The 26,202-nt window shown below is 32.3% G+C and overlaps 1 protein-coding gene across 2 annotated transcripts; it reads right to left on the bottom strand.

Moving 5' to 3' along the window:
• Positions 1–14,469: 14,469 nt before the first annotated feature.
• LOC108200860 (zinc finger CCCH domain-containing protein 53) lies at positions 14,470–18,656 on the bottom strand. Of its 2 annotated transcripts, none has more exons than XM_017369124.2 (11): positions 18,528–18,656; positions 18,309–18,373; positions 17,115–18,210; positions 16,800–16,964; positions 16,505–16,690; positions 16,327–16,415; positions 15,975–16,229; positions 15,751–15,892; positions 15,346–15,570; positions 15,063–15,118; positions 14,470–14,967 (listed from the first exon to the last, which is right to left on the bottom strand). In XM_017369124.2, the coding sequence occupies exons 3-10, from the start codon at positions 18,026–18,028 to the stop codon at positions 15,088–15,090; spliced, it is 2,007 nt and encodes a 668-aa protein (XP_017224613.1). In that variant the 5' UTR covers positions 18,029–18,210; positions 18,309–18,373; positions 18,528–18,656; the 3' UTR covers positions 14,470–14,967; positions 15,063–15,087. The 2 variants fall into 2 exon arrangements, with proteins under 2 accessions (XP_017224613.1, XP_017224612.1); XM_017369123.2 differs by having other exon boundaries at positions 18,346–18,373.
• Positions 18,657–26,202: the final 7,546 nt, after the last annotated feature.

Below are 26,202 nucleotides of genomic sequence, written 5' to 3'. Positions count from 1 at the left end.
AATTCACATATCAAGAACAAGTTTTCATCAAAATCATAGTTATATTAGATGAAATAATTTAATAATTTTCAACAATGAATTACAGATACTTTTAATGAGGTATAATATATTTAAAGTCTAAAGGTTTCAGTATTATTTCGAATATATTTTTGAACATGTAGATAATATGATAGTGGCCTCTATATCCTAACGAATTTGAATATTGAAAAATCAGGCCAAATGTAGTTTTTGATCCATAATTTTTTTTAAAATATAGTACTTATTATTATATTAATGCTATTAGGTTGCAAATATTACATTTCATATTTACATATTTTTTCAAAAAAATAAAATATAATAATTATGCTCGAAATAATACGATGACACGTGGATATTATTTAAAACACAACAGAGACTTTGACATAACCCACCGCCAAGGATTTTTGAGCAATCCTCGGAGGTTAAATGTCGCAATCACCAGTGCAAGATCGTTGCTGATAGTTATCGGGAATCCTCACATTGTTTGTAAGGTAAAAATGTTTAAGTTATTTAGGGGTTGCTTTTTTCCTTGAGTTTTACCAGTCACTGATGAATTTTGGGTTCAGGGATATAAATAGTATCGGAATTTTTTTTTTGGTTCAAATCATTATGTAACTCGTAGGTCTGAGGAAGACAAGACTGCTATTTTGCTAAATAGAGGATCTGCCGTTGTCCTTGATGACTGACAATAGGGTGTCTTTTCAATTTGAACTGAAAATTGTAGGGGTAAAAATTAGCTGCCTGTGGCAAAAATGAATATATACCAATAACTGTGGCGGTTTGATTTAGTTTTGAATCCTAAATAGGTCTTTCGGCATCGAAATTTTGTTAGATTAGATTAAAGAGCTATAATATTTTGACAATCCATCAGCACTGTCCAGCGCTTAGTAAGGGGAAGGTTTTAGTGTGTCAAAGAAAGCTGTGGCACTTTACCAGTTCAGTTTTATAGTTGCTGATTGAAGTAGTAACCTTTAGGCTGGAGTGTTATTATTAATTGGCACCCATAGAAGCAATAAGGTTGCAAGAAGCTAAACTTACCCTGTCCACGCATAACCTCCCCATTTATGCCTCTTATGTAAATACCACCATACAGACATGCTATGTAATGAGCATTAACTATGTCACGTCCAAAGGCTTTATCAGCACCAACACCATAGTAGTAAGGGCCCTGATGTAATCACATAATTAAACTAAGAATTAGTAAAATCTACTTAAAGTGAACATAACCTACCAATATGTGCTTACCCCTACTGAATGGATCCTTAAATATTGCTTGAGGACTTATAAATTAACACAAACAAAAAAGAAATTACCTACACAATTTTAAAACAAAAATCCAATCTGAAACAAACACAAGAGCACAGTAAGTGACCAGAACCTACTTTATGACCACTTCACTATCATCCCATGGTGTCTTGACCAGCACTTGATCCATCAAAATTCCATTTTGGGAGCTTGGTGGGATCATCGACCGGACCAAAAAGGGACTGAATACAATCAAATACACAAGTTACATGAGCGATGGCGGGGAAGCAATAAGGATTAGTCCAAAATAACTTTAAGAATTTCAGAGGATTACTCTAGCTTAGCCCCTGAGGCCACCAACAGCATCAATCCTGTTAAGAAGGACCATTAATAACCCTGTAAAAGGTTACACATATGTGTAAGATAGACATCAATTCTCTTGGAACTCATAGAGAACCTATCTAACACATGGAAAGGTGTTTGCAAATTAGGGGCTTTGCAAGTTAAAATTTATTGGGTATTCGTTATAAGCAACTGGTGAGGCCTAATTCTATTATTCTTTCCTTCTATTTAATTACTTAACATATCTATTTATCTAATATACTCGGTAGTTACCACAAAACTAAATTCAAATCCTTAACATGCTTGTACATACACCCATCTACAAATAATATATCACAAAAGATAGACAAAAGACAATACACGATGCACAATATACAATACACGATGCACCAAACAGATAGAGTAGATATACCTACAGATAGCCCGCCACCCGGTAGAGGTCTAGAGGAAGAGTATCCGGACCTGCTTCGGATCCTGTTCCTGCAGAAGTGTAAGAAAGAAATTTTAAGTACAATGCAACTAAATTACAACCATGAGACCTCAAGTCGTAAAAAATGGTGGACTTAAAGACAACAGTAGAGAAGGGTAAGCCAAGTACTGAGACCTCTGATTTCTCTAATCTGTCAAGAAATGCACCATTAAGATGCTTAACCAAAACCATTTCCATATTGACAACCTCCACTAACACAAAAACGGGTAAATTTGACTGCGGTCAAACACCACAAATATGACACTCTCAAAGCCAAACTAAAATCGATGATCACTCGCATCAAACACCACAAATATCTTGACATAAATTAAGGTATAATACAAAAAATATTTATATTGTGCTCTTTATTTTGATTATTTATGGTTTAGGCTATCTGAATGGATTAGTATTCTTTGCAGAGTTCTGTTAATTCTCACTCAAACGTGTATATGTATGTCTTACGTGTATATATGTTTTTCGCGCCCGCAAACTGTTTGATGCTTTGCCCGAACCAAATACATACAATGATGGCTTCAGCGGGGGCACCCATCCTATATTTTTATTAAGTGCGTTGACACATTTTAATACTGTGTGCTTTTAGATGTGTGTATAAAGATGTGTACAAGTTAGAGAAAAGAAAAGGAGGTGCTTGGTATCGTGTGCTTGTGCAGATGAAATGAACGTGCCTGCATATTGGTGATGTTAATTACTGAATTCTCATATGCAGGGCATGGGTGCATTGATCAATCTCTTGATCCTATCCTGGCCTCTTCTATTGTCGGCTTTGATGATATGTTCTTTTCTATCTACAATCTTTTTGATTTATGGACAGTAAGCATACTGCATACTTCTTGTTGCCTTGGTAACCTACTTGCTTTACTAATGGTAATATTAAGGCAGAAGTGTACGTGAATTGTGAAATTGTGAAATTGTAATATATAATTTTACATCATGAGTATAGAACCTCGCTCAATCTACAGATCAGCAAACTGCCACAAAGAAAGAAATTCGAGTAAGCCACAACAGAGCTGGCATGAAAATAATAACTTATGTAAGGATCAGGTTCAAAACTTTAGTGAATATTGACCAGTCGGAGCAACATATGTTATCTTTCCCATGGCATCAGGAGGCATAGCGACATGATGTTGCATTAAACTATTCTATAATTAAATAACTTCATATCACCATATATATAGGAAACTAAATAACTTCAATTACATTTTTTTTATATGTGAATTACGATATCCTAAATCATGATTAAATAAAGATGTGTGGTCCGTGTTGGCTTACATTTATTTCTTCTTTTTGAGCGTACGTTTGCATAATTTTTAAATTGATACATGATGGAGCAGATCATCAACACATTCTTTTTAGCATATGTTGCACACATTTTGTATAAATAGAAATTGAAACATATGTTGTATGTAAAAAGACACATACCTTACTTTATTATAAAAGCATCAATTGAACTACTAACCGTATAGTTGCACACCAAAAATTTCTGACACCTTTGATGCGTCTTATCCTTTTATTTTTCATATCAATTATATAGTAATTCAACGTATTATATTTTTATTGTTAATTTAAAAATATTAGATGATTATTACTTTGATACAGTATGTTATAACATTATCTCGTTATAAAATTTTAATTTTTTATAATTAGTTTTTTGAGCTTGTCGATTAAGACTTTTAATGATTTTTCATGTAATCGTTATAAACCAGATCCCAAACAAATGATTTTCTGGAATTTCAAATAGTAAAAAGAGAGTAGATATGAGTTAGGAATCATGAAGTTCACAAAACCATGAAATATTTAGTTCAATTAGTTGTGTAGTTACTTTTTTAATTTTGTGCAAACTCAGATTTTTAAATATTTTGATACTCGTATTTATTAGAAGTGATCAATGTAGCATATCATGTTCAATTGTTAAAGATCAAGTCATATATTCGATATTCTGAATTATGAAAAAACTATTCTTATTCTAGTCCCGTTTAATCAGGTATTAGTTTTCACTGTAGCGCGTCAGATTATCCGGTTCAGAATTAATTATATTTTATTAGTTAATTTGGAAATGATTAATTTAATCGTAGTTAGAATAGTTTTATTTAACTGGTATGTTATATATTGAATGATGGCATATTAAAAATTATAGTTTTAAGACTTTAATATATATATATAACTTCTGTGTTATTTTATTTAACCAAGCAAAATTTGTAACTTGAATCTTTTTATTAGTTCTCGTAAACACGTTTTATTATTATATGGTTGACTTTTGACTAACAATATAGAATTTCCTTCAATTCACCTTCAAATCACAAGTTATAGTATTTCAAATACATATATCATCAAAATTACATCATTTAGATATATTTTCTGACACCAAATTTGATGTATTGTCACTATTCTTATATCTATAATTTTTTTTTAAAAAGATTTGGTTACACCTCAAATTCTGAATTCATAAGTTTAAAATAAATAAATATTTTAAATAGGAATATTCTTTCAGTTACTTTATTTCGTGTTCGCCAAAATATTGTAATCTTTTTGTAAATCGCCTTTTATAATAAAAGAAATTAATATGACATAGTCCATGTTGAAAGCCCATCAATTTTTCCTTTCAAAGATGCTCACCGAAATCTTAGTTTTTGTGCTTATTTCTCACATTCATGACTTAAATTTCTTTAATATTGTATCGGTACTCGTTTAAAGTATCAACTTAGATTTGAATTCGTCCAATTTTATTCAAATATGAATTATATCCATTTTTTGAAGTCTGAAACATGGCTCGAGCCCAATTGTTCATATTCTTTTTCAAATTTAAATTTATTACGTAAGTAATTAATTTATGGATATTAATCTATCATGTAAAAAAGCATATGAGACTTACCTGAAATAATAACTTATCTCAAATAAATAAGATATTGAAAAGAATATAAATACAACAGTTTTAATGTATGAGTTTAATGCTTTTGAATAAAAAAAATAATTTCCTGTGTAGCTCAAGTGGTTTGAGTGGTCTAATTGTAATGAAGAGGTCTTGGGTTCGAGTCCCATGAATAAAATTTTTTTTATATGTATGAGGAGGAGTTAGGTTTTCATATTCTTCAAAATATTGTAATCTTTTTATAAGTCACCTTTTATAATTTAAAAAAAATGACATAGTCCATGTTGAAAGTCTATCAATTTTTCCTTTCAAAGATGCTCACCGAAATTTTAGTTTTTGTGCTTATTTCTCACATTCATGACTTAAATTTCTTTAATATTGTATCGGTACTCGTTTAAAGTATTAACTTAGATTTGAATTCGTCCAATTTTATTCAAATATGAATTATATCCATTTTTTGAAGTCTGAAACATGGCTCGAGCCCAATTGTTCATATTCTTTTTCAAATTTAAATTTATTACGTAAGTAATTAATTTATGGATATTAATCTATCATGTAAAAAAACATATGAGACTTACCTGAAATAATAACTTTTCTCAAATAAATAAGATATTGAAAAGAATATAAATACAACAGTTTTAATGTATGAGTTTAATGCTTTTGAATAAAAAAAATAATTTCCTGTGTAGCTCAAGTGGTTTGAGTGGTCTAATTGTAATGAAGAGGTTTTGGGTTCGAGTCCCATGAATTACATTTTTTTTATATGTATGAGGAGGAGTTAGGTTCGGAGTTAGGCTAAAAAAAATAATTTCTTGTGTAGCTCAAGTGGTTTGAGTGGTCTAATTGTAATGAAGAGGTCTTGGGTTCGAGTCCCATGAATAACATTTTTTTTATATGTATAAGCTTAAATTTCTCTAATATTGTATCGGTACTCGTTTAAAGTATTAACTTAGATTTGAATTCGTCATTTTATTCAAATATGAATTATATCCATTTTTTGAAGTCTGAAACATGGCTCGAGCCCAATTGTTCATATTCTTTTTCAAATTTAAATTTATTACATAAGTAATTAATTTATGGATATTAATCTATCATGTAAAAAAACATATGAGACTTACCTGAAATAATAACTTATCTCAAATAAATAAGATATTGAAAAGAATATAAATACAACAGTTTTAGGGGCCGTTTGGTTAGGGGTAACTGACAAAGGGAAAGGGAAACAACCCGTTTCATTCCGTTTGTTGTTGTTTGTTTCATGAAATCTGTCATTCCCTTTCCCTTGTTTTGGTTTTAGGTTTACCCCAAATCCCTCCTGATCCATTCCCCACCCCCCACCAGGTATTTCTTTTCCCTTTCCTTATTCTTATTTTATTTTCAATTATAATTTATTTCAAAAATCATTAACATTAAAAAATAATATGTAAAATATTTTTGAAGATCAAAAATAAATTTTAATTTAGTTTTTACATATTAAAAATAATTTTAGTATAATTTATAAGTGAAGATATTTATAAAACTAATGAAATTATTAAATGATAAAATATATCAAATTATAAACGTAAATTATTTGACTCTTTTGATATTATTTAATATTTAAAAATCAAATATAAGAATAATCATATAATTTTTCATCCCGTTTGCAGATCAAAACCAAACAGGTAATACAATTCAGCATCATTCCTTTCCTTTCTCTTCGTTTCCCTTTCTGAATTCCATTCCGTTTCCTTAACTCGAACCAAACGGCCCATTAATGTATGAGTTTAATGCTTTTGAATAAAAAAAATAATTTCCTGTGTAGCTCAAGTGGTTTGAGTGGTCTAATTGTAATGAAGAGGTCTTGGGTTCGAGTCCCATGAATAACATGTTTTTTATATGTATGAGGAGGAGTTAGGTTCGGAGTTAGGCTCAGGTTCAGAGCTAGGTAATTTATTTGCTCAGGAGGGAGGCTTGACACGAACGTGTTGGGCTATTATATATATATATATAATATAATAATAAAGTAGAGTAGATTAATGTATATATATATATATATATACATATATACATATATATATATATACATATATATATATATATATATATACATATATATACATATATATATATATACATATATATATATATATAGGGGTGGGTTCCGGTACAAACTTACAAACTTACAAACTTTACGCGTTCAACAAATATATAACTTGAGTTCAACATTTTTTTAACATATTTTGTTGAACATCGATTAAAATCGTGTTGGAGAAGTACATAAACTAATTTTTTGATGTAAAAACTAATTTAAACGTATTATATAACTAATATTTATGTTTCTAGACCCTACCCAAACCCCAGAGGTATAGTTTAAGCATCTATATATATATATTCAACACAATGATAATTAGTGTTCTACACCCGCTGTTGAACCCCAGTTATAAATGTGTTGAAAGAACGATTTATTTATGCGTTATTTTTAAAATTGGTGATGTTTTTTGAAGAATTTTCAACATATATACTTTCTATAACTAAGGATCAACACGATGGGAGAATAAAAAAAAGTTTGTAAGTTTGTAACTTAAAAAAGTTTTTATTTGATCCTATCCCTATATATATATATATAAGCTCATGATCAAATACAAATCACCATCTACATACAAACTAAAAACCTCTTCTTTTATAACAACTCCACCTTATTTATTTCATTAACCCCACTTCATCTCTCTCATCTCCCTCCAATTCTGCTACCACATCTCTGCCAACACACTCTTACCAACACTATCACCCATGTCACTGTTTCCGATTTCACCATCATCATCACCTCTTCTACCACCTGCTACTGATATGTTTATAGAAATCAGTGATATTCTGATGTACAATTTAGTAATATCAGCTGTACATTTTAGTGATATTCGTTTAAAAAATTGGTGAAAATCTCTAGAACTTGATGAAAACCTCCACATCTGTTTTTGTTTGTTTGATTCTGGTAGTGGTGGCGGCGGTAGTGGAGATGGAGGTCTTGGACATGGAGGGGGCGGGGCATGGAGGATGCGGGGGTGGGGGTTGAGATGACGGAGGTGGAGGTATGACAGATGCAGGGGTTGAGATGGCGGAGGTGGGGGTATGACAGATGTAGGGGCTGAGATAGCGGGTGGAGGTGAAGGTGATAGTTTCATTTGTGTCGTTTCATTTCGTGTTAGCGTGTGACGTGTCAAATTATCGTGGCCAGGCACAAGCACAATGAATTCTCTATGTACAGGCGTCATGGAAATTGTGCTTGCTTTATCTAAGTAATTATGGTACCAACATATATACAAAACTAGTATTATTGCCTACGTTGCGGGTTGTAAAATCCAATATTTTTTTAGGTATTATTAAGAAATTTGAATTTTGTTTCTTATTTATTTGTGCTTCAAAATTTTTTATGCTTATTTTTGTGAAAATAGATATTTGTAAATGAATGAAGGTAACTGAATGTTGTTTTGTATATGCCTTTGTTTTAAAAGTTGTTGATTAATTACGATTAATCACCGATTAATCCCTGCTCCATGACTTGTCGAACTGATTAAATATGTAATAAATCCACGATCAATTTGATTAATTCTTGATAAATTCAATTAATCTCCTATCAATTCAAATAATATCCGTTTAATTCTTGTTTCATGTTTTTACCGATTAAGTCTTTTTCTCACTTTTGACTTCACTGGTTTATACATGAAATTTTTTCCCGAAAGAAACGAATTAATGTTTTTTTAATATTATTTTTATCGATTATACAATCTAAGAAAATATATTTGTAATTCAATGATGTTAATATAAATTTGTTATGTCCATATATGGGAAAAATGTCTGAAAGAACCGTAATTATATGGAAAAAACATCTGAAAATATATTTGTAATTCAATGATGTTAATAGAAAGTTGTTTTAAAAAATTTCTTAAAAGAAGTGATTGACGTATATAATTATATACGAGTTTAAAAGTGAAAAATAAATTAACTATTAAATAAGTTTTAGCAAAGATGTGTATCAATTTATACATATTAAAACAATTTGAAAAACAAAACAAATTAATTATTTGAATGAAGAGACAAAAGTCTTGGTAAACTTTCTTCTTTGTCTCCCACTTATATTTCTCCACTTTCATTTTGATGAAGTAAAGTCCTCCCAATCTTAAACCCTATTAGTTGTTGTTTATTTTCTGTAGTGATGGCCGCTTCTATGTGCAATCCCCGTTTTGCGAAGAATTTGGATGTAGATGAATGTCACTCGGACGAATTGGTAAGGACGTATGTTTTTTTAGTTGTAGTCCAAACGATTTGTTCAATTGTTGGTCGTTTTTATGAATATGTTTCCGTACATTGAACTGTGTTTCAGTGCATACCCTGGAAATTCATCCACTGTCATAGAAATCGTTTGAATGATACTGTGAAGCTTAGGTTTCGTAATGGGTATATTATCCGGGTTATTTTTGATAGGCAGAATAGTCGATTTGTTGGCATGCATGACTTATTTAGAGATTTTGGACTCAAAGGGGGTGAAATTTTGTTGTTCAAACATGTCAAATTGTCGGAGCCAGGCACAAACACAATGAATTCTCTATGTACAAGCGTCATGAAAATTGTGCTTGCTTTATAAAAATGAAAATGGTCCCAGCTTATATACAAATATACGTGAAATTTTTGGCATAAGGACTGGGGATAATGAGATCTTTCGCAAAGATGTCCAGTGAATGGTTAAAATGTGAAAGCCTATAAATAGTGTTAAATATTTCATTTATAAATAATAACACATAATATTATTTATGAACACATCACAATATTCAAAAACCCATGATTGACCAAAACCCAATATTTATAAATTGGAGATTGTGTTCATTTATGGACATTGTCATTATAGCTAATATACATGTTAGATTTATAACAACCCTTGAGGTTTATATATAATAGATATATTTCTTGAACTTGTGATTGTTGGTTCTGATTTCGAATAATCGAACATAATAATTTATAAAATAAAATCAATAATATGATTGTGTCGTATTCAACTTCGAATTTCAGGACTAACAAATAGAACAGGAGATCCATTTGAAGCTCCTTCCTTGATATGATAGTTAAATGGAATCATTGGGATCATTTTTAACATTCTTAATCTTTAATCGAAAAAACCCTTGTTTCTTAAAACTAAAGAAAACTTGTATGTTATTCACTAACATATACAAAATATAAGACGGGAGATGTTAATATTCTTATTTTTTTTATCCCAATACTCACAACTCATTTCCCCACACACACACACACATGAATAAATAAATTTCAATCTTTAAAAGTTTTTTTTCTTTCATGTTGAAAATGAATTTGGTTTTTGTTTTAGGAATATATCCATTTTGATAGTTAATGATGTGAGGATAAAAATACGAGATTCAACTTCTAACGCAAAGTACACAAAAAAAAATATATGACGCGGAAAACTCACGTCCCAAATTGTATTATTAATCAAAAATTTTATCAATAATACAATCAACCAAATTTGGATACTCAAGCCTAACAACACTCAAGCATCCGCCCACAAGCGATACCTAAATCTACATCTTGAGCGCACCTAACAAATATAATATAACTACATATATATAGCCATCTCAAACTTAGACAAATCAGAATCTAATTCTAAAACACCTAATCATAATCCTAATCCAATTCCGATTTCTAACTCAAATCAAAATTCAATTCATACTGGGTTAATACCCAACAATCCTTCTTCCAATTTTGGGACCAAGACATACCTTTTATAATAACTGTCTAAACATACAATTATTATCCATATATATTTTTGATCACCAAAATCTATGATATCATTGTAATGGGCTGATACTTAACAAATGACTAAATGAAAGTGAAATTAACAATGTCACAAGTGTCATAAAAATATTAAAAATATTGTCATAGTGATTCAAAACATTTTGTTGGGACATGAATTTCAACATGTCTTATAGTTATGTTTTATTATTAAAATAATAATATATTTGAATTATTATTAGAGGGAAAAGAAAAGTGGAGAGGAGAAAAATGTGTTAAATTAAACGACACTAATTTTTTATTAATAAAAATGATTTAAAAAATGTATAATAGTGTCTTAAAATAAAATATACACATAAGATATCTAGGTGTTTTAAGATACGAGGAAGAGCATCTCCAATGGGGTTGGCTAAATCGGACCTGCAAGACATTATGTAAAATTTGTTAAACCTGTAAACACATTGTGCATTAATGGTATTGGCTATATTGGGTGACTATAATTTAAAAATAATATGTTATTAATATTTTAGATTTTTAAAATAGAAGATATCAGTTCAATATGGAAATAAATGATGTGTAATTTTCCTACAGATTTCTTACAGGCCTGTAGAGGTTCGACAAATATAGTCATCCACAGGAGGTTGGCTTAAATTATAAACAACAGATGCGGATGGTTGGAGTGTGTATTTATCAACAGGTTAGCTATATTTTGTATTTTTGTTATGCCAACTCACATTCTAGCTGAGGGTATTCAATGGTTGAAAATGCTCCAAGACATTAGTGACACACTCGTTTAGAATATTTTAAACATCTTAAATTTTGATTTTGAACATCCACAACCTAGTTAGATTTGCTCTGGCATGAGCTCGGCAGTTCAAGTTTTACAAAATAAGATACATACATGTATAGTGCAGGTGAAAAGAGAGGCTGATGGGATGGGTCACCATGGATGTGTGTTAGTGATTGGAACCCACACAAGCTGGCAAACAGAGGAAAGAAGAAAGGGGGGCACAGCAAAGTCAGGATGCATGTGAATTAGTGACCCCTTCTTTCTTCCTCAATCAATGGCATGCTTTTAATTCAGACCCCACTTCACCTTTTCTCATGTACAATCAGAACAATGTATCCACCGGACTAACTCTTGTCATTTTGTCCAGCTTTTACTATGTTGGCTCCCTTTTGTTAGGTCACTCTACTTGTGCATGTTTTACAAGTCTTTGTATCATTGATTCTGTTGTTTAAATATTTGTGTGCATAAGCTGCAAACTACTCCCTCCGTCCCACCAGATTCTTTACAGTTTCCTTATTTGGCCGTCCCACCCATTTCTTTACATCACAAAACTTTCCTAAAATAGTTAATGGGTCCCACCACTTTCTCACTTTTTCTTCCTTTTCACACTACTTTTACTCCACTAACTCCCTTTTATATATTAAAAATCAATGGGTCCCACCACTTCACCTACTTTTCCTTCTCTTTCCACTACTTTATACATATTTCTTAACCTCCGTGCCCAAACCCAATGTAAAGAATTGGGTGGGACGGAGGGAGTATTGTTTTCATCTGCTGATTGCATGTGTTTTCTCCCCCCTGTCTAAATTATTAAGGTGCTTTGTGCTTCCCTTGGGCGTCCACCTTTGGGGCAATTATTTGTTGAAATACAAGATAAAATTCAATTGGAGGTTTCCCACTAACACCATAAGGTTTTAAATGGAATGGTACTCAACATGGCATTAGAGCTCAGGTTTGACAGAGGTCTCAAGTTCGACTCTCCGTCACCCAATATTCTCATAATTTAATATGGACACGAAAGCATTAATTGTCCCAAAGTTGGGCGCTCGGGATCAACTCTTCAACCGAAAAATGGGATTTCGAGTGAGGGGAGTGTTGAAATGCAGCATAAGATCCAATTGGAGGCTTTTTCTAACCCCGTAAGGTTTTAGATGGAATGGTCCTTAACATTATTGTCATCGTGTCCATATTAAATTGTGAGAATATTTGAGGTGTCGGAGGGGCGAACTTGAGACCTCTGTCAAATTAAAACTTTGATACTATGTTGAGAACCAGTCTATCGAAAATCTTAAGATGTTAGAAGAGGAAGACCTCAAATAGATGTTATGCTATTTTTCAATAATTTTATTTTACTTTTCTTATAAGAAACTTTCTTTCCCGCTTCTCATAAAGCGTTAAAATGGGTTATATCTAAATACAATTTTTGGTCTGTTTCAACAAATGTTATGTAAAGTGTAAGAAAATTGAAAAGATAGAAGAAAGAAGGCATCTGTAGTTGACACTCTACCATCTTTGCCGCTTCCTTTAAATATGCTTATTCTCTGGTTCTTTTACTTAAGATTGTAACCGAGTCGGAGTTCACTTAAATTCTTGAATTCGTTTTAGTTAAGATCGTAAGATTGTCGAGTTCAGTTAAATTCTAGCAGTCATTGTAGTTAAAATTGTGATATTATGATGAGTTGAGTCCAGTTAATTCTAAAATTTGAGTTTTAGTTAAATTTGTGAGAAATCGAGTCTGGTTAAACTCTAAAATTCGAGTCGAGTTAAACCGTTAAGTACTCAAATTTATCAAATTCAAATATTTAGCTATTCATTTTTTCATAATTCAAACTTCAACTTGAACAAGTATATTAATGTCTAGAAATATATAATATACATAATTATTTACTAATTAAGATTTTTTTAAGAATATGAACTTAACCACAAAATATTTACGTTGTTTGTGAAAAAGTTTGATGGACAAGTTTACCTGTCAAATTTGTTCGCAAAAATATTTTCCCGACCTTGTTATCAAGATGGTTGAGCTATAACATAATTTTATAATGTAATTTAAGAACTTGTTCAATTTCGAATTTATTTTCAAATCATAATTGTATTGGCTCATTACATTATTTAGTATGTTAAAAAAGGAAATAACGAAGAAAATTGCGAGCGTATCGGCTCATTTACACAGTTTAGTATTTATCAAAAGGAAAGAATGAGGAAATCACCGTCAAGAAGGGAGAGAGAAAGAACAACGGTATTTACAAAAAGAAAAGAATGAGGAAAATAGCCGCCAAGAAGAAACATAGAAAGAAAGAAGAAGCCAAAAAGAAACATAGAAAGAAAGAAGAAATCGCGAGCCTATCTACTTATTTAGACCATTTAGTATTTATAAAAAGAAAAAACAGAAAAGATCACCGTCAACGAGCAACAAAGAATTGTCTATGTTTATTTCTTCATTGGCGAAACAAAATCCTAAACAATACCGAAAAACCGAAAAATCGTCCAAGCTGATGAAAAGACCTTTTCATCCTCTAGATCGCCTGAAGGCCCATTGTAACACCCAATCCCATATCGAGTCCCACATCGAAGAGTGTGGAAACTTTAATTCGGTTTATAAGTATAAGTACTACTATCAATTGCACCAACAATTCATGATCTTTTGGGAGCCTGTAATGGGCTTGTGGATTACCGAAGTTCTTGCGATTGGGTCAGTTTATTTCGACTTATTTTCGGATTTGAAATTCAGGATTTGACCCAATTTTCCAAAAAAAGACTCTGGGATTTGACCCGAGTTGTCACAACTATCCATTTTTATGAGCACACCACACCTTGAGGTCCGACTCAAAAATTTAAAGCCTAGCCCCTTGTAATCCAGGTCATGTGTTAATTTTTTATGGTCATGATTACAAGGGAAGAAGAAAGAGTTGCTAGGGCTATCAATGAATTCTTCTGTTAATTTCTTGTTTCTTGTCACTTTCATATTACATGCTGCCTGCTGATGCAAATTTGCTGTACAATAATTGTTGCCAAGTACTGCAGTTTCTAAAAAATTAATACACAAAATTCAAACGAAAATTTAGAGGAAAGGGACACTTGAAAATCAGTCTATAATTACTATTTTCTTTTGCCAACCTACTACATATTCAATCAATGTCCCATTTTTCTATGACTTGATCTTCTACATGATTATAAGCCTGTGGTCCAAATTTCAGCTCCTACAAGAACTAAAATATTAGCTACTCTCCTCTATATTACAACAAAGAGAGGAGTGTGGGGTATAACCCACTTTCTTTACTTGTGCCTTGTATGTCTTTTTTTGTATTATAGTAAGTAGTATAATGGTAGCAGTATTGAGATTGATGGTGGTGCTGGAGTCTTGTGCTTGTAAAGTTGATGGGTTCTCTACAGATTCCTGATCTGAGTTTTTACTTTTAAATTTCTTCATCAGTCTTCTTCCTGTAGAATTCGGCGTAAAAGCCAAAAGATTAAGGCATTATTAAAGAATGTTAATGACAATAAAAGAATAAGTATGTTAGCGACATTTAACGCACCCGGGTTAAGTAAGAAGGCATAAGGCTACATTTCAATGGCTCCATGATTCGAGAACCTGTTAAGAAGCCACTAGCTGGTTAGTAATTAAAATGCACATGGATTCATATGGGAACTGTATACTGCGGGTAGGTATCTGATGACGTATTATTGTTTAGCAAGTAGGCACACTAAAAAATGATGAATTATATCCGGGAGACATATGTAATTTAATGATTTTGTCAACTAACATTAGTGAATTATGTTCATAAATCTCAGCAAGTCGATATGAAAAACAAAAAGTACCTCGGAGCTTGAAAATAGCACGAATTGAGGGAAGCCATGTCGAGGGCAGAGCTAGCAGGAAGCAAGGATGAAGTCATCAAATTATTTTTAGCAGAAGATGGTGAGGAAATGACGGTGCCCATTTTCTCCACGGCTGGTTCAGTTGTGTCTATGGAGAATGTCGTTACATGTTCATCAGCAGCTTTTGGTGATGCAAATAGATTTTCAGGCAGACTCTGTTCCATGCTGTTCATCAAATACTATATTTAATTACCTCCAAAGAGAGAATTTACTGAAGCAATTATATGTAACTTGGATATAGAGGATTGAAATAAATTAGCAAAAATTATCAGGAAAAAACAAACTTTGGATTTAAACTAAAAGGAGCTTTCCTACTTTAACATGCAACTGTAAAGTGTTTGATACCTTTCGTCTAAATCAAGGTTTTCATCATGACCGGGGCTTGTTTTCCCATTGCTATTTTCATTTCTTGGAGAATCTCTATCTTGATCACTTCCAATTGCAGCCTGTTGAATATTGGTGTTGATAGTATTTCCGGGTCCACTTTCTATAGCAAATCAAGGATACATACATTAATATTTTCATTTCTTCATTTCAAATCTACTGAAAATAGTAATCAGAGAAGATACCTTCTGAAAACTCCGGACTGCTTCGATTTGAAGGCATAAAAATGCTCTGCTGAAAAAAATTGGGATCGCGTGCTGTAGTTGGGAAGGGAATGGCTGCACCAGAAGAGAAGGCTCGGTGATGTTTACTCTTCACTTCAAGCAGCTGCAATTCCATTAACCTCCGATTTTGCAGTTCAATTGCTTGTTCCAAATCAGCTTGCTCCTCCAACTTCTTCCTCCACAGTGCGTCTTGACTATTATACAACATCCTTGCCCCTAAAAATAAAATACGGGAATTTCAGAATCATTACTCTAACATTTATTTTAATAAACTAAACAGCTGCTTAGAATTCAAAGCAGTATATATACTTACCCAACTGCATATCAAAAGGGTCCCTTGAGTCTAAACCAGTTGGGCTACCACATGATAAAAATTCATTCCTCTCTATTTGTTGATTCTTCCTGAAAATCATTAAAGAACATTATTAATTGTAATGATTTTAATATATGACAACTGTAACGATGAACTCCATTCTTGAAGAAAGAAAAACCTGAATTTATCCGGAACTTTTCCTTTCTCCTTGTATGGCTTAACAAGCACCCGAGCATCACATACAAAATGAGGATTTCCTTTAGCCAGAATGAGCTTCACAGTCTCTGGATAAATGAAGGTGACAAATCCAAACATACGCTTCTGCTGGTATGGAATCCTCACATCTTGCACAGGACCATAAATACTGAAAACAAATATCAATATTTGTAAATTTTATAAAAGGTCTAAGGGAAAAAGAAACACGTAACCAGATCTAGACTATCATATAATAGATACATAAAATCACATGTAACCTGAAATAAGTAGATACATCTTCTTCTCTAAATGTACTGTCAGCTGGGAAAGTCAAGTATATCTGTCTTGATTCTGGACTCAATATCGGAAACTCACTCCTCTCAAACCTAGGAGATCGACTAAATTTGTTAATGTCTTCTCCCATCATTAGAGTCGCAGCCGCCCTAAAACCATGTACCAAAGATTAAACCCCCAAGAAAAAGACGGACCATATAATCAAGAAAAAACATAGAAATAACTACATAGTTTACAAAGTAATCTAATTGAGAAAACACAGGAAAAATATGAAAGATTTGTTTTTTAGGAGATTCAACCTTGGACTATAAGAGAAACTAGAACCTCCACTCATGAACTGAGAAGCTGCAGCTAATCTTTGTTGTTGGACTGATTTTGACCTAAGAAGCTCTTGACAACGCTCCATCATATCAATTTCATTTGGTGAGCCCACCATATTTGAAATTCCATCAGAATCAGATAGCCCACCACCATGAACAAATCGACAATTAGCCCCATTTTTACAATAGCCCTTGGCAAAGTAGAGACAAGGTTTCCAGCCAAATCCTCCACTAGGGTCTTCAGAATTCAAACAAATATCACTCACAGAGCAACTCCTCCTGTGATTTGCACCGCCCCAACTCGAATTAAACAACATAGCATTAACACTGCTGCTATCTGGACTCGACACTAAGTCTGGCTGTGGGTAGTAGAAATCATTCGAATTCAGACCATCATTGAGAAAAGGCATTTGAACTTCATCAATGAGATCACTATTCTCTCCATTTCCATAATATGGAATAGCTGATGAATTCATCGCTGCGGACAAACATGACACATTTCCTATATTGCTCCCTCCATTAGGACTCTTATAGTGACTTAAAAATGAATTTGGACTAAAGACACCATTAGGGTTTGGTATACTTAACGGAGATGGAAGATTAACACCATTGAAAACCCGAGAATTCGACGAATTCTGACGACTAAAAGGCAAAGGAGAACATGGTGTGGATGGTGATGACAATGGACTATTTTTGGACGAAAACAAACCAAGATCTTTCCTAGCTTTAAGAATCACAGAATGAACTAAAGATTCAGGACCAAAAGCCAACCTTATCATTTCTTTCTCACCATGATCTTGAATCAACAGTAACCCAATAATTTTGGTAGCATTTTCAGGATCTAAGTTCTGAATTCTTGAAAGAACAATCTTTGTTGCTTCATAAGAATCCATAGCTTATTGTATTTTTTTGGTGGGTTGGTAGTAGATTTCAACACCAACCCTTGTAAAATCACACCCCTCCAACTTGTTTTAGTAACAAAAAGACTGAACTTTCTTCAACTACAACTAGAAAAAATCAAACCCACCTAACAGTTGTTTCCCATTATCACTCCATGGCCCTCTCTTTCTCTTTTCTGCACAAAAACCCAAAAAAGAAAGCTAAACTAAAGTTCTCTAAAAAGTAGTATTCCATTGGAGAGAAGAATAGAAAACAACCAATATACATACATACATATATAAAATTGTAAGGTGGGATTATGATGTATTACCTCTTCCAAAAGCAAACTTGTATATATCCTATAAATTCAAGCAAGAAAGAAATGAAAATGGTGAAGAAAGCAAGAAAGGTGATAATAATTCCACATTTATTTGTGTTGTTTATCTTTTTCCAAATTTGTATTTTTACCAACATAGAAATAAAGACTTGTAACAAGATTAAAAAGTTGCTTACCCAAATCTGTAAAATCTCTTCACTTTCTGTGCCACCACTGCTGCTGCATGATCAAAGCAAAAACCATTTATGATACTTGACTTTCTCTTGCTACAAGGTACACTCTTACACCACCAGAGTAGCTGAGAGTTTTGGTCTTTTATCAACTTTTAATCTTTTATACTCCCTCCGTCCTCCTCAATTGTTTACATTGGAGGGGGACACGGAGACCAAGACAATGTATGAAAAATGAGTAAAGTTAGATGAAAAGTGGGTAAAGTGGTGGGACCTATCAATATTTAATAATAGATATGAGATAGTGGAGGAAAGTAGTGGGTGTAATAGTAGTTTTTATTGTTAAATATGAGATAGTGGGGGAAGATAGTGGGTGTAATGATGAGAAAAACTTACTATATATGGTAATGTAAAGAAATGAGAGGGACATCCCAAAATAGTAACTGTAAACAAATGAGAGGGACAGAGGGAGTATGCAATAAATTATGAGGCCGTTTGCTTGAGTTTAAAATAAGTGTTTTCTGTTTAAATTAAAAAAATGAAGTAGAAGTTATTTAAGGCTTATAAGTGACTAAAGAATTTGGTAAAGAAATAAAAGTCATGAAACAAAAGTTAATAACCCAACTTCTTAAAAGTGGGTTTATCCTTTATTGTCTTGGGATACTCGGATTCGACTCTAACTCACTCGAAACATATTAGAACATATATTAATTTTGTAAAATATATAAACCTGCATTGTCAAAAAAAAATACTTCTTTATTTTTAACACAAATGATATGAATAAGTGTTTTCAAACACCCCTATGTTTTATAGCACATAATATGACACCGTATAGCTATTCTCCTGAAACGCATGTTATACAACATCATTACATAATACAAACATCATTACATACAAGTGTATTATAAAAATTAGTAATTAGAATGGATAAATTAATCTCCAAATTTATCAAGAATTTATTTAATTTTTTTAATAAATCGAGAATGTTTACAACACTACCAATTATATAAACCATTAGTGTAACATGCAAGTACAAGGACAGAAGGGCTCAAGGAGATCACTTTAGTATGAAAATACAAGTACTAGCATATTATCATTTCATTTTTGTTAAGTCTAATATGATACTTTCTCGTCCCAGTACATACATTATTTGCACGCATTTTGAGTCTCTCGTAAAATATAGTTTTATATTTTTGATTTTTTTTTCTTTTTTTGAATAAAAAACGTCACACATTTTTTCAGGAATTTTTTAAAATATATATATAATGTAACTGCAGGGGCGGAGGGAGATTGATCAGGCTGGTGGGGGCACTGGACCTCACTAGACTTTTCAATTTGATATATTTATATATGATATATATGCATATAAAACCTGGCTGATTGATTCAACAGATTTTGTTGAATGAGTTCTGTTTTGATTAGTAAGGATTAACTGGTTCATATCTTTGGTCTAATACTACTCTTTGGTTATAAATTATGAGCAATAATGTTTCCTATGTCCGAGTATACATGTCTTTTTAAAAAATCAAATTTGTCCTATCATTTCTTAATTCTATACAAGTTTAAGGGCAATATTTTAGAACCTTAATATTCATAACTTCTTTTCAAAATAGATTTGTTATATGAGACGGATGAAATAATATTTTATTAAATTTTTTTGCCCCCACTACCATTTAAGGCAGGTTTTGCCAGTGAATGTAAGTATACTGTATAGAAATCTTAAAATACGTGTCAAAAAGTAACGTAAAGAATCTGGTGGGAGGAACCCAGCGACTGCTATAAAATTTATGTAACTTTGTTTTCCATATCTACTAGGGCTGCACATGGGCTGGGTTGGGTTGGGTTTAATCATTTAGGTAACCCAACCCATTTAGTTCGGGTCACAAAAAAAATAACCCATTAATATCAAAAAAATCCTATAACCCAACCCTACTACTTATGTGATGGGTTGGGTCGGGTTGGTTTGGGTTGAATGGGTTGAGCAAGCAAAAAAGTTTCCATAACAATTATATCTTCACAAGCTAAGTAGCTAACATTGATTCTAGGTGAAATAAAGTCCTACAAGTTAAAGAAAAGAGAAAGTCCATACTGCAAGTTAAAAGAAAGAAGTGTTGCTAATGACTGGTATTAGTAGTTTGTTAATCAAATGTCTCAATATGAAAGATTTATCTGAATGTATAATACCGGAAGAGTGACCATATTATTTATATGGACTGTTCTGTTTATCACAGCTAATAACGAACCTTATTAACTTCCTAGCTAGATTGGAGTTTAACAAACCAATTAGATGCAAAACTTAATACTACTACTATATATTAATTTACTCTTTTATAATAGTTAGATTGGGTTGGGTTGGGTTAGGGTTTTAAAAGGGTAAATTTTGACCCAACCCAATGTAAATGGGTCAATTGAAAATTAACTCAACTAACCCATGGGTTTGGATGGTTCGGTTTGAACGGCCTAATTAAGAGTTGGGTTGGGTCGGTTTATGCGGGTTCGCTGACCCATGAGCAGCCCTAATATCTATAGTGCGGAGAGACTATGGTTTTTGAATAATATACTTAAGTAATGACTCTATCTCTCCAGAGTTTATCTGTCAGGTGGACTGCTATAAAATAAATGACAACAAAGACTAGTTGAGGGGGGCAGGGGAGTGAGTGAGTGAGTTTCTCTAGATCTATGTTACAATGCACGTTCTCTCTTTTGGACTAATATGACCACTGTCCACTGATAATGATCCTTGTGAATTATGTCACACTACAAGTATACTGTAGTGTATTGTGAATTATGATTTTCAGATGTCAATTAAATCAAAATTTTGAAATTATTAATAATATATTTCCTTATACTTTTTTTAAATAAAATTTTAATTTTGATATATTCCTTTTATCTACTACATCTATCTATGTGCTTGTTTGGCAAGGCAAGAGAACCACTTCTTTTCCCAAGAAGTTGGCTTCTACTTTCCTTGACCAATTTGTGTAAAAAAAACGGAAGCACTTTTTAAAAGTCACAACTGCTAGATTTTCTCTAAGAGCTTCTGAATTTTTTCCAAACACTTTAATAACTTATAAGTCTTAACTTACTTCTCACTTTTAGTGCACTTATTTATTTTAATCAAAAAATCACTTTCTTTTTTAAATTTACCCACACGACCCTTATATATAATACATGAGAATAGGTTCTCTTATCAAAATGTTATGGTTTATAGATTTTAAGTATACCTCATAAATTATGAAGAATCTAAAACTTCAGAGTTCTAGAGTTCCAGATGGATTCTACTCTTTAGAGATGACTATTTAGAGTTCTAGTCAGTGTTCTAAAAGTCGGAAATTAATCGCCGATTAATCGCTGTTCGGTCGGCCACCGTCTCGATTAAGCGTTAATCGGTGAAACAATCGCTTTTTCCTCAAAATAGGCCAAAGTTGGGATTAATCGATCAAAAAGCGGGATTAATCGGAATAAGTAAGTCAAAAATTGGTGAATTTAAAAAATTTTAAAAAACAAAGTAAAAAATTTAAAAAGTGTATATTTAATTTCAAATAAAAGAAAAGGCACGAAAATGACAAATCAGTGAAGTTAAAGTTGTTTTTATTACATTTCACTCTTTTAATATTAGCCGCAAAAATGTAATTATAAAAATGTGCAATATCTTTCTTCACAAATTCAATCAAATTCAAGCTTGTATATGAGATGAGTGGACCTATATATGTATATTAACTCATTTTTGTGTTATTCTAAATCAATAATTTTTTTGATTTTATAACACTATAAATTTATAGTACATATAATTATATTAATATACATATATTTTAAAAAATAATAATAAATTGATTACGATTAATGATCCGATTAATCATTCCGATTAATCCCCGATTATCCGATTAATCGTTGGACGGTGACTTCACCGACTAAGTCCGATTCCCGCTTTTTACAATACGGGTTCTAGATAATCATCAACTCAGGATAATGATCAAAGATTATTTTTATTTTACCTCAAACATGAACACCTACTTCCACTCAATATCCACTTGAGATGTCTATATATAGGGCTCTACCCATCAAAATTAAAATTACGTTTTGTGACTTGATTTTTTGCTCCGATGAAAATATGTAGGCATCTCGTAAGGATCTGTTTGAGTTTCGACAAACGAGAGCAGTCAAAAAGCATGAAGCTCACCTCTCGTTTTTTAATCCATAACATTAGGCGTCGTCTGCAAGCAATAACTATGGCGAGACCACGAAGAACACTATGCTTAGATGTTCATGTTCCATCAACCGGATAAGACACCAGAACTTATGATCCATCCATCAGCCAAGTCACTGTTGCAACCACTACAAAGATGATTCCTCCGTTCACTACCTAAAGGACTATATCCTCAAACCCCATCACTTTTGCACCACCAGTCACGCTGACCCTCACCGGAAGTGGCCACACTACTGAACCTCAAACCTCAATCTCGATGATTTTCAGCAGTTTACCCTTCTAACCAATATCTTTGCAACAACCACCCCGCGGGGTTTTATTACTCAATCGTCATTGTAACTCATCACCTCTTCGATCAAGGACGGAATACTGGACCACACACCGTTGAAGGAAGTGGACTCAACAAAGGCAATCCTCGTGGGACTGACTATGATGCATGTGTTATGGGCAACGGCTCCCCGGATATTATAAATAGGGATTATGATGCCCCCCCCCCCCCCCTCTCAAGATGGAGGCCCCATTGGTGATCCCAAGCTTGGACCGAAATGCTTGAAAAGCTTGTCGAGGAAATGATTTTGTAAGTATATCGGCCCACCGATCTTTGGTGTGCACATGACTAATTCGAAGAGATTTATTATTGACTCGTACATGAACAAAGTGGTAATCTAATGAAATGTGCTTCATGCGAGAATGGAAAAGCAGGATTAGAACATAAGTACATGGCACCTGTGTTGTTGCAGAAGATTGTGGGTGTTGAAAGATTAAGCTCTTTCTCAAAGTCTTTTCTCTTATATATTATATATAACACTCTTAACTATTTAGAAGTTAAAATCTTATTTCTTCTCCAACAAACTTCGTCAAATTGATTCTCTTTGTCTATTATTTATTGCTTCAAGCATGCATATATAAATATTATCATGCATGCATGTTCAGTATATTGAAAAGAGAGAAAAGAATATAAAATGAGTTAGGAGGAAACATATCTTCTTCACTATTGAGGAGACAAATGAAACTCCTAAGATTTTGAGGACGGGCAAAGAGTTTGTTGAAGTGCATGTAAGCTCCGGATTCTTTAAAAAATGACTAAAGAGCTTGTCTAATGTTACTGTTGGAGTTGCTCTAAATGCCCTATTCCACACGTCTACAATAAAACACAAAATAGGGTGTCCTGTTTTATCTAGTAATTTAGCACGATATTCAAAAACAGCCGGTATCTAATCGTTACGTAATATATTCTATATTATTAAAGATGAAATATTCAAACTTAAATAAGATATTAAAATTTTAGAAAATGGCGATTCTTTACTTACAAATGTAACAGATTAAAAATATGATTTGTATATGATTTCGAATCGAATATGAACCATGGATCATATTCGGGTATTCGGGTAGGATCATATTATGAAAAATTATATGAGACCTAATCTGAGCGGGTGTAGGAGTACTCATATCCAGGATTATATATTATCTGGGTTTAATTTTTCCGTCAGATTTGGATCGTTTTCAAAATGGATATGAAACACGTATCATATTTTCGAGCCGGATATTAGCCGAGACCCAGATAGTCCGTATCGATTAACACCCTAATCGGTAATCCACCGAGCCAAAACTTAACATATACTTCCTCCGTCCCTCTAGGTTGTTTACGTTCACTGTTTGCACGCATTTTGAGGCTTCTATAAAGTATAGTTCCATAACCTTTTTTCAAAATTTTATTTTTTTGAATAAAAGTTTAAATATAAAACTTTTATTCATAACAAAAAAGTTTTAGAATATATTATGGTACTATATTTTAAATGAGTGTGGAAAAGCGTGTCAAAAAGTAACGTAAAGAAATGAGGGGGACAAAGGGAGTATTATTTTGTGAAATAATTTATAATCAATTTTATAGGTGAAGCATTTTCCAAGAAATTTATTTGGATTAAATTTGGGTATGATAATTATCAATTATATTCGGCCGGGCAAAAGTTTATAAATCACGCAATTTACCGTGGCACTGTAACCGACATACCAGAACAGGGCCGTGCCTGAGGGTGTGCGGGCTGTTCGACGGAACAGGGCACATATTTTTTAGGGGCACAAGTATATGTATGTATTGTTTGAATTGAAAAAAAAATATTATCTTAACAAAATTAAAAAAATATTATATTAATCTTAATGATAAAATAATTTATAATTTTTTTAAAATAAAATTAATAAGAAAAATATGTAATGAGAATATTAATCTATTTGATTAGTAATTTAGACTACTAATTTTTAATAATTAAATGCAATGATCAATACTAGTTTTCGTTTAGACAACTTGTACATTATATTATTTTTAATAATTTAATTTTTTGGATATCTAATTTATTTTAAATTAGGTTTCTATTTAATGTTTATATATTCAATGAAAAAGTTAAATTAGAATTAATTAATTAATCAGTTAGTTAAAGTTTTACATCAAAATTTAATATATTTTACATTTAAATTAGTTTTTGTATGATTATTATTTTTTATAATTATTATAGCTTACTATTTTTGTACTTGTTTTTCCAGTTTTTTAATTTTTTATAATTATGTTATAATAATAATAAAATGATTATTGTTATTATTTTATATAATACCATTATCATTTTATTGTTGGGCCACATATTTTAATTTTGCACAGGGCACCTGAAATCTCAGGCACGGTCAATTTTCCTGATAAAATTGTCTAAACATTCACGTGTCTGAGATATATGCTAGCATAACCTTAACTCTCGTGACCAAAACTGCAGATCAAAGATATGCTGATTGCTGATATGCATATATGTAAACAAGCAGTCTGAAGGTGGATTCCACACGTTCAGATCGTCCCACCTGAAAAACAACTCCAAGCTATTAATTAGTTTAGCTTCATAAAATTATGAGACCGTTTGGTTAGTTTAAAATAACTGTTTATTTCTTATAATAAAAAAGTAAAATAGAAGTTACAAGCAAATTAAGATTTATGAGTGATAAAAGTATTTGATATATTTCAACTTTTTATAAGTATTTTTTGATTTTTATATAAAAATAAGTGTTTCTAACTTATAGACCCAGAAGTCCGGCTTTTAGCCCCGGCCAAACACCCTATATCATCTTTCTCCTAAATATAGCAAAGCGCATAGCTTCTTCACTCAAACAATTCGCACAGAAGAATGAAGATGGTCACTCGTTTGCTGCATCCTCTTTTCTTTTTGAGACTCCTTCCATTCTTCATCGTCGCATCTCAGTCCCATACTAATCTTCATGACATTGTTTCTTGTCTCGTTTCACGCTCGCCTTCCATGTCACAAGTTACTTATACGTTATACCCCAAACAACTCTTCTTACACTCTCATTCTAGAGTTCTCCTTGGTGAACCAGCGGTTTGCAAAACCCGAAACTCCTAAACCTCTTGTAATCGTAACACCGAACGAAGAATCTCAAATCCAAATTGTCATATATTGTTGCAAGAACCATGGCATACAA

The sequence above is a fragment of the Daucus carota genome, chromosome 9 (assembly GCF_001625215.2).
Source record: "Daucus carota subsp. sativus chromosome 9, DH1 v3.0, whole genome shotgun sequence".
Lineage (NCBI taxonomy): Eukaryota > Viridiplantae > Streptophyta > Magnoliopsida > Apiales > Apiaceae > Daucus > Daucus carota.
The sequence above is the reverse complement of the archived record's forward strand: the minus strand, read 5'-3'. Positions and strand labels throughout refer to the sequence as shown.